This window comes from Haliotis cracherodii, unplaced genomic scaffold (genome assembly GCF_022045235.1).
Source record: "Haliotis cracherodii isolate W230 unplaced genomic scaffold, xgHalCrac1.p SCAF_2, whole genome shotgun sequence".
NCBI lineage: Eukaryota > Metazoa > Mollusca > Gastropoda > Lepetellida > Haliotidae > Haliotis > Haliotis cracherodii.
Window position 1 is genome coordinate 11,755,328 of NW_027266275.1, and position 13,637 is coordinate 11,768,964.

General features: G+C 38.9%; 1 protein-coding gene across 1 annotated transcript; it reads right to left on the reverse strand.

The window, feature by feature from the left end:
* Positions 1-2,689: 2,689 nt before the first annotated feature.
* Positions 2,690-13,149, reverse strand: LOC139468688 (chitinase-3-like protein 1). The gene is made up of 10 exons (XM_071250807.1): positions 12,973-13,149; positions 10,961-11,153; positions 9,828-10,086; positions 9,355-9,479; positions 8,745-8,862; positions 7,925-8,110; positions 5,933-6,052; positions 4,255-4,391; positions 3,689-3,942; positions 2,690-2,958 (listed from the first exon to the last, which is right to left on the reverse strand). Exons 1-10 carry the CDS (start codon positions 13,028-13,030, stop codon positions 2,783-2,785), a joined length of 1,626 nt encoding a protein of 541 aa, XP_071106908.1. The 5' UTR covers positions 13,031-13,149; the 3' UTR covers positions 2,690-2,782.
* Between the last annotated feature and the right edge of the window lie 488 nt (positions 13,150-13,637).

Genomic DNA, 13,637 nt, shown 5'->3' on the forward strand with positions numbered 1-13,637 from the left:
TTGTATATTTGTATACATTATTACATAAAAGTGTCTAAATTATGCAGCAGACATTGTGATCTATATTGATACATATTGTATGTTGTATATCTATATTCTTGTACGACCATTAGAGGGTTTGGGGAGAAATACTGTACTTTAAATTGTACTTTATTCCAGTGATTGTTTTGGTTCTCTCTTGGAATTTTGTTGTCAGCGTTGTTGTTTAATAAGAGTTTATATAGTTTCTATATATGTTAGTGTTGTCATTTCTATGATGAAGATACGTTTCGATTTCTTCTGAATGATAGAACACTTTGAAATCATTTAGCTTCAACTCTTTTTAAGATGTTCAGAAGACTGCAAATGATGTAAAGCATATCATATAGATTAATTGTGTTACATATTAAATGATGAAAAATAAGTATTTATGTCACACTGTTTATGTATCACAAATGGAGTTTCTGTAGCTCGATACTCTTCATTCGTATGTATGTTTTGTGTGGATAGTTCATGTGCAAGAGCGTGTGACAAGTGGATTGAACAATCCACTATTTTAAAACGATAATACAAAATGTCTGTATCAGTACATCGGTACAAGAATATCTTATTGTAATTGTAAATAATATCTGACTTAAAGACAGTGGTAACTACACAAACACAGAGTTGTTAAACACATTGCATTAAACTCATCGTAGACAAAATCTTTGATTATTCTTGCCAGAAAATTAATGAACAACTATTCTGCATTTGACTCTCAGTGGAATCTGTTTCGATAGTCGACACTGAGTATTATCTTGCGTTGACGTCTAAATTAAGAATTATTTGAACAATGCCGTACAGTTTGATGCATGCGAAGGAAACACGTTTTATTATATGTATTTTGTTGTTGTTGTTGTTGTTGTTTTTGTTGTTGTTGTTGTCGTTGTTTAACGCCGCACTCAGCAATATTCTGACGGCATATTCAATATGACGGCAGTCTTTAAATAATCGAATCTGGACCAGACAATCCAGTGATTGACATCATGAGCTTCGATACCCGCAACTGGATTACGTGGACATGCATCACCTCAGTCAGCGAGCCTGACCACCCTATCCCGTTAGTCGCCCCTTACGGCAAGCATTGGTTGCCGAAGACCTATTCTACCCCTTATGTGTGCAGTTATATTAAAATTACACCACTATTAAAATATCCATGAAAAATACTAACACCTACGGGGGTAAGAATTAGTAATATTGAAGATATCATGAAGACGACAATGAAACTAGACGTGCGGGTGTTATGGTTGTGTTTTCAGTGTTTCGGCAACGATTTCAGTTTAGTAACGTTTGCAAATTGTCCGTCAAATCCAATTTTCATAAGAACACTTTCTTTTGTCCGGCAGTGCATGTCACATATTCACACGTTATTTTCAGTTTAACGATGGTGGGCGTAAACACGGTATTATGCCTATCATAAACTGTATTATACTATCGACGCATTCCGGTGTTATTTCAGTGTATAATGAGCTGACAAGAGATCCCGACCGCCTGTGGAGTGATTGATGGCAATTTACACCCTCCAGCATTAATGGGGGCTGTAATTGTTTCACGTGTCAATTAATTGTGATAATTAGCCGGCAATAAGCATGACATTGATAATCTAGCTTCTTACGTCATGTGCGTTGAGAGGAATGAACGCCATACATACAAAATCAGTTCATCAATATACAAAACTATACAGACAAAATTAAGACTTGCAATATGATAGATCAGAAAATAGTTTACAGGTATTTATATGCAGACTTGGGCAGATTCCCTCGTCTTTTAATACAAGGGTAAAGAAAAATATATTTTATTGGTGACAACTTCTATATTCTATAACATGATGCGAAGTGCATATTATAGAAGTTGTCATCCATAAAATATATTGTTCTTTACTGTTTGTTTGTTGTTTAACGCCGCACTCTGCAATATTCCAGCTATATGACGGCGGTCTGAAAATAATTGACTATGGACCAGACAATCCAGTGATTGACATCACGAGCATCGATCTACACAATTCGGATACGATGACATGCATTAACCAAGTCAGCGAGCCTGACCACCCGATCCCGTTAGTCCCCTCTTACGACAAGCATGGATTGCTGAAGACCAATTCTCTCCCCGTATCATTACAGGTCGCAAATTATTGAAGGCTCGGAACTTTCAACATGAATTCACTCCTGACAAATAATCCTACATTGTTCGTAGGTTGTTCTCTCACTATATATAAAACAGTGAATACACTACGTAGAAAAGCACAACTATATATAACCTCATATTCAACATTCAGATAAACAATAATCTGTCATACAGACCATGAAACAAATTGAGCCAATGCAAATCTATAATATTTGGCAAGTCTAGATTACTGCAGTTTCTGAAAATGAGGAAAGTCTCTCATCCCCTTTTTATTATATCATATTATTATGATTTTAAATTTTTTTTCTGTAACACATGTTTATTTCAGAGACTAGATGTTAGTCTAGATAAACAAGTATGTTATCCTGCTCAGTATAAAGGTCACAATAATCCACAGCCACTGAAATAAAGGAAACAAAACAACTTTTTTATATTTTTATTCGAAAATTGTAACATCGAAAAGTTTATTAGGTGCAAATAATTATTAATTAAGAATAAAATCAACATTCATCAAATATTTTGACGTGTATGGTGTATGAAACGGCAGTCAATAAAACCTCTGATCTTTTCATGCAGTCATAATATTCTCTTACAATGTATACACAAATGGCACTCCGTGTCTATGACGTGCTCAACATGTTTAAAATCTGCACGTTGAAACCTGTCCAGTAAAGTCACACTTTCTCTCGGCAGCGTTGTAGCCAGTCCCGGGGGGACAGTCGAAGCGGTAGTCCTTGCCGAATACACAGATGTGGTAGGCCGTGCACTGGACGGGGTCGGGCAGCCACGCCGCCATGCGGCCCGCACAGATGTTATCTGAAACAGACATCGCCACTCAGTACTATTGATTGGCTGGTAAACTTGACAAGAACATTTGGTTGAGGTGCTACCAGAATCACTACTTTTGAAATTCGATGCCGGATATTTTTCTAATTTATATGGAGGACGACAGTAAATATGAATTATGTGCCCGTGCAATACCAACCTACGGGATTAGGAATCACATTTTCAACCAAAAAAAATAATAAGTTTTCGAGTTTGTTCTATCATGTTTATATAGGTCCTTGGTTTTATACTGTCGCATGCTATAATTAAAATGAGTTCAAAATATGCAAGCTGTGTAAATAATGATAATTGAATATGCAATAATTGGCGTTCATTTCTAATGTAGAAAGAGTGTGTGGGTGGGTTGAGCTTAACGCCGCTTTAAATAGTATTTCAGTTATGCAACGGCATGTTAACTTGATATGGGAGAAAAGCCTGAAGTGATGTAGGACGTTTAACACTTTGGCGAAATCCATGATTTGGTGCTGACAAACATAGAAACAAAATCGTGGCGAACCGGGGTTCAAACCAACAATCATAGGTTTCTGGTGTGCCCAAGGGAAACAACTCTGCAAAGCGAATGGCGGCGCTTTAGACAGCTGGGCCACCCGAAACCCGCTCCCGTAGAAAGAGAATATTTTTTTTATATGAATACGACATGGTGATAAATATATTCATGCACAAGATTTGTTTCACGCTAGAAATATATCGATATACTTACCATCGACAGGTGGAGTGGGTCTTCGTGTTGTTGGTCTACGAGTGGTTGGTCTACGGGTGGTGGGTCTTCGGGTTGTTGGTCTACGAGTGGTTGGTCTACGGGTGGTTGGTCTACGGGTTGTTGGTCTACGAGTGGTTGGTCTACGGGTGGTTGGTCTACGAGTGGTTGGTCTACGGGTGGTTGGCCTACGAGTGGTTGGTCTACGGGTGGTAGGTCGTCTTGTTGGTGCGATATTTGCAGAACACGGGGATCCCCTGAAAGCAGAGAGAGAGAGGGTGTGTGTGTAAGTTGGGTTAAACATTGAACTGTATTTCCGTTTTATTGCAGCATGTCAGTTCAAAGTAATAGGAAAGCCATAAATTGCGATGGCTATTGGATGAGAACCTACGATCAGCAGATCCTGGCACCTAAGGGAGGCAACTCTGTACAAGGAATTGCTGTGACTTCAGGCGAAGATACTTCTGAAAATGTTGACATCCTCAATTATAAGCTTTTGTCCAACGGATCTGACTTCAGTGTTTCCGTTAATCTTAATTCCGAGATGAAGATTTGGATCTTACACGTACCCGTTTCCGTCGAGGAGACAACGCTTGATGATGTTCATCAGAGGGTATTTTTCACCACACGAGTCCCCGTTAAAGTCATCCTGGTCCACAGCCCACACCATCCCGCCGCCATAACCCTGCGCCATCAGCCAGTTCATCTGAAACACGTCATGCACGTGTAGTTGGTCGTTCTGAGCACAGAGTATATTCTCAAGAACAGCTTAGAGCATCTGAGGGAGTGTCAAAATAATATACACACCAATATAAACATTTGTCCCCAATTCGACTGAAATACACGATATACACGTGCAGATGGCAGTTACATTTCAATAGATACAACTCAGTAGAAAATAAAGTCTTATTGTCTTATAGTAGGGGTTGACAATATGGTTGATAATAAATATACTTTCTGGTTACACTTTACTTTGAATAAGGGATTTAATTTAATTATGGTTTACACTTACTTGTTTATAACTTTTATAACTTTTGTTATTCGTGTGCCCAAATATGCCAAGAAATAATCCTACTTTAACACAGGTAAATATTACTCAGTTAACAAGGGATTTTACAAATGTTCGTGAAAAATTAACGTATCGTATCGGATATATCACGTATTATAAAAACAATATAATAATATAATATAGTAATTTTTTCTCCAGTATGCGCATCTTATATTGCATAACGTATGGACAATTTTGAAACGTATCTGACTATCAGTAATGATGAAGTTAGGATGAAATAATCACTTGTTTTTCGAAAGGAGACTCAACATACTGAACATAACCTGCTAAATGATTCGTTGTCATTTGTCCAGATGATTCGGTACTATGGCTACATCAACACCTGAGGAGTGTTAGCCGTGTCGTACTTGAAACTACTGATCATGACTGAATCTTAGCTCAAAGATGCCTATCAACAAACATGGACTTGACACTCTAGGAAATATGTATTTTATTAAATCATAAAAATGAAATAAATTTAGAAAAGACGTTCGCTATTCAAATTACCAGTTGAAAATCTTAGGAAGTGAATAAATTGTGCTGCGAATTATGGACGTTCGAAAAATATATATATCATTATAATCTGCTTATCTGACTTTCTTGACTTTAATGTAAAAAGTAAAATATGTCTACATAATGTACAGACATAGCTTTATAAAGGCCTAATGTCCCCCAGCACAACCATATTGACAGAAAAAAATATTACGTGAAAATATTTGCAACAAATATTAAACCAGGTTTGTATTAAGGGAACACGTGTTTGAGAAACAAAGATTGAAAGTGCATATGGTCAACATTCTTCGAGGTTAGTACATTGATCAGTGTCTGTTGACCATCTGAACATGATGGGTCAATATTATAATCGTATACCTAGTATAAATACACCACACACGAAATTCGTCTTCAATCTGTACAAATTGTACTCCCTATTTGATGACAGAAAGTATCAATCTTCTTGCGTTAGTTGTCAAAAGTATACCAACATATCTGTTTTAGAATATTCACACAATGTAAATATATTTTCAAATTCAATTCAACAAATTCAAAACGGGGGACTGATTCGCTATATTGAAACGTTGACGGTATGACAGCCATATTCACCGGACATTGAAGCGGTTTTGACAGCAGTGAAGGCAATGTACAGGGTAGGCAATACGCGTACATGTACGTTTAACGCAACCCGAGTTATCTCCCTTTACCTTTTCAACGATGCTGGACTTGTCGTCGTAGCCCACCCATTGATCCCCGCTGTAGGCGTAAGGCACCCGGGACGCGTTTGAATACGACAGTGTGTACCTGTCGAGCACCCCGGAGCAAACCTGGAATAATAATAGCGGAGTTAGCACCTCTCCTTGCTGAATCACGCTGCAATTGAATGTGTACTCTTACCGTAGTTACAGCAATAGGGTTTATACCACCAAATCAATTGACTACTGAAATAGTCGGGTTTATGATTTAATTTGTCAAAAGTCAGCTGTTGAAAGAGATTACTAGATACAGTTAAAAGATGACTTGTTTGGCCATTCATATTTTTATGTGTTTCTCATCTCCAATATCAACCAACAAGAGACTTCCTGAAGACATTTGCCATTAAACGAGAACTAAGCCCGTGAAATAGGCAGTCCTGTCAACTTTGTTCATATGCTGACTCAAATTATATTACGTATATAACAATCATACAGTTTCAATTAAGGCCCTAATTACAAGGTCTAGGCTTGGATATCGCAATAAACAATGTAAAGCTAGAAAAAGATGATTGAGAATACATCGGTACGTTATAGATAAATGAAATATATACTGCACAGAAACAATTAAAAAGATATGAATCATAATGAATATAAACTGCTAATAAATAGATGTGTAAATATTTGTGAGATGTATGTATGTAATAAAACATAAATAGATAAAATAGATGCATATTGATAAACGAGCGGATTAAATGGTGCGTCATTATAATCTTTATGAAATGATTGAATAATACATAAACCTCAAACTCAAATCTTGGGGTCCGACGATGATAGAAGAAGATTATTATTTCATTTGAATGTCACATATTGCATGCATTGATTGCACCTGATAAATATTGCAATATCCGGCCATTTATGCCTGCGAGACACAAGTCATCATATATGCAAAATATTAACTAAAACAGTAAAAAACATATTGCAAAATACATTTATAAAATACATAGTACAAGCACGGTCAGACAGAATAACAATAGAACAATTAGAGAATCGGTTGTTCTTTAACTTTTTTGAGTAGTATATCTTCGAACTATCAGTAGTGCGAGATATCCGGTGTTTTCATATCAGCCCTTAATGCAGGTACGGAGTCTGCCGTGAGCACGAAGTATCGTGGTCATAAGCATACACCGAAATGATGATAATGATGAATTGTTTTGAGATGATGTTAGCCGGATATGTTATATCTTCCCGGGGCAAGCGTGTCCACTAGCCTATATCAACGTCAACTTTCTACCCTTGCCACATCAAGGCCACTTTTCTTGGCTCGACCCTGGCGCCAACTCGCGTAGATCAACAAGTTGTGCCCCTTGTAATAAAAACGCGATATTCAATCAGATCGCTGTTCGCCATCTCCTATAGCTTCACAAAGATGGCGACTGCCATAGGCGACGACCTAGCCGATCAGATAGCGAAAACATTTCATCCCTGACACAAGACCATAGGCAATCGTTAGGGGGTGGGGATGGAGGGGGTTGGTTAAAAGACGAAAAAAACATATATCCGTTTCAACAAACACAGGCAGCGGTAGATCACCTTCATACAAAGGTGTACTAGTCGTGGATGTTGATTTTGTGTAACGTTCTCTGATTGGACTATCGATATGTGCGATAGTCCAGTCATATTCAGCTCAGGAAAGTGGACTTGATGTGGCAAGGGTTGAAACAAGACTTTGATAAGAAAAAGGCTTGGGGATGCTCTTTCCTCGGAAAGATGGATAGATATTTTAGTTGTTAAAGTGTTCATTCGTCACTCCAAAGAATCCGGTTGGATTCTCTACATGGGTACAATTCAATTCGATTATTTGCGTAAATTCATTATTAGAGCCTACTCAGTTGAGTAATAGTTAATATTAATCTTGATAATAAAATAAAAGGAAATTCATTGGTCCCTCTGATTAAATACACGGATCAGTTATCGATCTGAAAACCTCTCATAACTTTACCATACCTCGTAGAAGAGAAGGATACCCTTCTCCCCGGAGACGGGTCCAGCTGTTCCCCCTCCCCTCACGGCGGCACCTATGCCAGTGTTCCGGGAATTTGCTAGTGTGAAGGACCGTCCATACATTGGGGTGCCAACGGCGATCTTCGACTTAGGGGCACCCTTTACGTACCAATAATTTGCGGTATAGTCCTGTAAAAGACAATAATTTGAGATAAATCCTTTCACGATTTTCCTTTCCTAAACTATTTTGACCAAGCATAAAAAGAAAAGATATGGGACAGAAGTTGAAGAACTGAAAACACAATTTGTTTATATTGGATCTGAAATATAATTTTGATCGGCAAAACCAAGGAACGTGTACCATAGAAGTATGCATATAAAATCTTGGTCAGATTTTAACGTGTGTCTGTTATATTCACGACATTCCTTTCCTAAAATATTTCGACCAAGAATGAAGAGAAAAGATATGGGACAGAAGTAAACTGAAAACACTATTTGTTTATATTGGATGTGTTATATCAAGGAAGGTATACCAAAGAAGTATTTTGGTCAGATTTTAACGTGTTTATTTCTTCTCGAAATAAACCTTCAACCATCCATTCCTTCTCCTCCTCAGCCAGAGTGAGTGAGTGAGTTGATATTTAACGCCGCATCAGCAATATTGCAGCAATTGCTGGTGGAAATCAATGACATTCCATATGTGAACGGAATTTTTACACGTGAAACTCCAGAGATTGGTAACTCTGATATCCCAGCAGAGAAATATTGGAACAGGCGAACTATTGGCACTGCAGTTTAATACCGAGACTAACTGATAACGCACCACGTTCAGTTTAGGCGAGCCGTCACTGGGGTCGGCGTAAAGGGGGCTGTTGTGGCCAGTAACGGCGTCCCAGGCGCCGTGGAAGTCGTAGGACATGATGTTTATGATGTCCAAGTAGCTGAAATTTGAAAAAAATTGAAAACTAACTTTACAAGCTTCTCGTAAATTCTGCACAGTTTCATTGTCACATGATTTAGAAGGATAATTTTCATTCATTTATCCATGGGTCGTTATCAGTGTCATGGACCATCTTGAATAAATATTACACAATGTGGTGTTACAAGGGGGTAAGTGGTGTTTCGTATTTTGATAGGGTGTCATTTAGTTGATGCTGTTTCTTAGAGAGATGTTTTCTTTAATATAAGTGGCAGTTGGGTAGACTAACGGTTCAAGCATTCACCACCAAGAACTCGGGTTCGATTCTCCTCATGGGAACACGTGTGAAGCCAATTATTGGTGTCCTCGTCGTTCCATGGCTGACATATTACTTAAAGTTGTGTAACACTTCATCTAATCATACAACGTGCTTCACTCCAACGCATCCCCTCACATCAAGCTGGTATAACCGAACCACTGTCATAAGCGGTGTTAATCCAACTCTGTCACTCACTTAGATATTTGGGGCACATCATATCCAGCATCCACTATGGCGGGACTTGCTGCTACGGCTGCCGTCAGAAGGAGACGGGACTGACCAGACCTGCGCGCCTCGGCTTCAAATCCTTGTCTCAGGTCCTAGGAAGAAAGATGGCGACCATCAGCCTTTACAAAAATCAACATATGCACACGTTAATCCAGTTTCCGCGTCATATAAACTGAACCACTGTGAAAATGCTTTTGAACTTTTATATTATTTGACAAATTAGACACAACAATCAAATTTAGCTGGTCTGTGTAATAAGACATGAGATAATTAAACACAACAATGCCATTTTTGTCACAGTCGTCATTCTTTGTCATGCGAGTAAATATTTTCTGATATAATATTTTTCTTGTCCTTCGAGGTAAAGTTCATTATTCTTTTTCATTGTGTGTCATTATAATGGTGTTTGAAACATTATGTATCTGTGGATCATCTCTTACCCGACACAATAACGTAAATCGATCCTTGTCCTCCTTCGGGCTTCCACGTGGTTCCCATCCGGGGTATTCCCAGTCAAGGTCAAGGCCGTCAAAGTCTCTGGCTCGGAGGAAGTTGATACTTGAGGACACAAACTCCTCCCTGTTGGCGCCTGTGGAAGCCATTTCTGAGAAGGATTTAGTCCCCATGGTCCATCCTCCCACAGCAAGCAGGATCTTCAGGTTTGGGTTCCGTCGTTTCAGAGTCATCATTCTACCGTATCTGGAACGGAAAGACGAAACGGAGGTCAAAGGTTTATGCTGAAATCATTTATACTCCTTTTATGACATCAACAACATGTACTTGGATTAATTTAGTTAATGTGACATACTTTAAACTTGCTCGTGTGTGTTGTTTGGGAACACAGAATAACCCGTTATCGATTTATTTTGAGTTTAGACCTTTCATACAATGAGAACTGATTCATCTGACATCACCATTAGAAATATATACAGTATATCAATTTGCGTCGATTGATATATCAAATTTGAAAAAGTCAATTGATTGTACTCATAGCGACAGAAATCATTTCACACAAGGCATTCATTACTCTACATGAAATATGAATGTGCATCAAATCATGCGGCCCAGATGTTCCATCCATTCCATTGGTTGGATTAAATTTTATGTAGGACAGTACATACTGAAATATGACACAGTGACTTTTAACCAACCCATATAGTCTACTAAAATAGATTAATAAATTTATAGGTGTCGCATTGTAATGAACCGGTCCATATTTGATGGCTTCATTGCAGCGCATGACGTTTCCGTCACGGTGTGAGCACAGGCTTTCTCTACTGGTCTTCGAGAGTGGGAGAACACGGGTATGTATTAAACATATATGTATAATTTTATAATTTTGATAGATAAAATTATTTTAGAGACCGAGTTTGTTATATGTCATTCTTTGTTTTCATTGACAGAAAATGCAAAAGTAATCTTTCTCACAACAAGCAATGTGTTTTTTCTCCAACACACAATAAGACGCCAATGAACTAAGACGCCAATGAACTAAGACGCCAATGAACTAAGACGCCAATGAACTACGACACCAATGAACATATTCAACATCCTTTGCTTTGTAACAACGTACAAGCCCGGTGGGAACTGAGTATCGTCATTCCACTCAGTCGGGATGATGATGTTGCCCTGCAGTTGGGCGAAGGCGTAGATGATGTGGGTGCACAGGAAGGGGTCAATGTCGTCGGGGAAGAACTTCCCCGTTCCCTTCCTGTATTGGGACCAGTTGGTGTAGTAGCAAACCACGTTGAAGTTCTGCGCGAGCACTGAAATAGAGTGAGTCAGGCAGTTTAGTCTTACGGAGCTTTTAGCAATATTCCAGCAACATCATTCCGGGAAATGAGCTTCACTCATTTTAGTCATGCAGAGAATAGAAACCGGGTCTTTGGCATGACGACCGAACGCCTTAACCACTAGGGTACCCCTCCGCCCGACAGAGAAATGATATAAAACTGTTATGGTAGCGACTCAAGTCTGTTCAGCTATTTGTGTGTACGAGTAATTCGTGAAGCTCCGAACAGTCCCTTTGTCGTGTCAGGATCTGCTGGTCATGGGTTCGGAACTGACTTTATCCCCCTTGGGACCTTGGTCTGTTTGAACCAGTGATCTCTACTAACTCAGACACTGATCTGATCTCCCGTACATTATCTACTTGCTGGGATTAAAGACAAGGATAACGAGTGGAGCAAAGGTTGCCCCACGTAGTCCGAAACACAAGTTTCAGCTGAAGCTAGAATGTCTGTAATTCAAAGTGTAATAAGTTAATGGCAGTTGGTAGTTCCCTCCCAAATTTATACCAATAAATCTAAAAAATATAAATAATGATAACGTGATACACAGCGCGTAAAACAGTGACGCTGGAAGAGGTTTATGTAAAATAATGGTAGTAAAACAAATATCGGTTTACAGGAAAGGTTGATATCCTTATTTTCAATTAGGTAAATGTTGTTTTACGCAATATATATTTTTCAGATATACTGCGAGGAACTGTACCTGGAATTTGGGCCAGGTAACCCAGTGATTGACTGTATGAGGTTTACTTTGTCGTCACAAGAAGACACACGATCAGCCAGGTCACACAGTGCAACCATCCGATCCATCCGAGATACTGGTAATCTTTACTGACCCAGGATCCCCTTTTGGGCTTTTGTTTTAAACTTAGGGAAAGTAAACTCTGATTTTCAAGATGCAATCGCTTTAACACCACTTTACTAAAATATCATCTCGTGTATATATACTAAACAAAAAAGTTGAGGATCATGAATGTTTTTTGTTGTAAATAAGGAGCATACAGTTTAACACACATATTCCTGTTATGATTCTTTACCTTTAGTTCAGTAGATGTCACGGTTGTTTTCAAATTTAAAGTATTGCAACACGGCGTGAACTAACAGTGGCTGTCATGAGCATTGCAACGTAACCCATAATTAAAACAGGTTTCTATTGATGTTTGGCTCTGTGTCGGACGATGTAGCAGTGAGTGAGTGAGTTCGTGGTTTAACGCCGCACTCAGCAACATTCAAGATATATGACGGCAATCTGTAAATAATCGAGTCTGGACCATACAATCCTGTGATTGACATCATTAGCATCCATCCACGCAATTGGGATCGATGACATGCATCAACCAAGTAAGCGAGCCTGACCACCCGATCCCGTTAGTCGCCTCTTACGACGAGCAAAGTCGCCTTTTGTAGACGTTCCTGAGGGTAATCGTTCATACACCCAGTTCCGAGTCCGGATTACCGGAGTGTCACTTTGATATTTTGAAATCTTTTGACATACGCTTAAAATGTAACAGATCTAACTCGATCAGTACCCTTAATTATCAGATTTAAACAAATTACATGCAAGATAAATGCATTGACTGAGATGAATGAGTCGTGTTGCTAGAAGCTATCACCATCATTTTGGTGAGGATCGCTAGTAGTCATTACAAATTAGATCAAACTTAACATTGGTTCTGATGCTGAAAACGTGAAACGCTATCCCCGTTAGTCCAGATGGCATACATGTAGACATTAAGGATAATCGTTCATATACTCTGTTCCGAGTCCGGACTAACGGAGTTTCACTGTATCTCACCTTCTTCCGCACAGATCGCCAACAAAGAAGCCGCTATTAGATATCCAATGCACGACATCTTTGAAAGACAAGGTATCCCTGTTCCACGGAAGAAGCTTCAAGTGACTCCCGTCGTAGACTGGAGTACCTCTGGGGTATGCTCTACCCCCACCTCTGTTTTCCTTAACAGACGACCCTGATCACACAAAGGGAACTGGGTGCGAGTAGGATCTTACCATCTCTTTTCACTTTTAATTGGAGGAGGGAGCGTCAAATATTTTTTTCACAGCTTAATCACCTTGCTCACGTGTTGCGCATGCTCATAGAAAACGTTGTTGTGGAGTATTTGTTCAAGAACGCCGTCGCACTGTCGAAAATGTGATACTTCAGTGTATCTTTATTTTAAGGTATTGTGTGACATTGATGGTCCTGTCTGTCGTCAAACAGCTGTTAATTCGAAGTCAAACTTGTTTTACCAGTATACATCCGTCAGCATCCAACAGAATGTCATCAAATGAGAAGGTTGGTCAGTTGGGTACCTTACAGATGGTTTATCGACATTTTTATATTCATTGTTAATGTTTGTATGTTTTAATTTACGTTTCTTTTTAAACGACGACGTGTACACGGAATGACACTTGAACATGGAAAACGGTTATATTGCCTTTACTAAAAAAAACAGCACA

Bases quoted from the DNA above. Each gene is read 5' to 3' on its own strand.
- LOC139468688 (XM_071250807.1), bottom strand. From the start codon at position 13,030: ATGTCGTGCATTGGATATCTAATAGCGGCTTCTTTGTTGGCGATCTGT. The intron at 10,087-10,960 runs GTACGTTGTTAC...TTTCCGTTCCAG, and splicing joins ACTCAGTTCCCACCGGGCTT to ATACGGTAGAATGATGACTC. The intron at 4,392-5,932 runs GTAAAGGGAGAT...GACGTGTTTCAG, and splicing joins AGTCCAGCATCGTTGAAAAG to ATGAACTGGCTGATGGCGCA.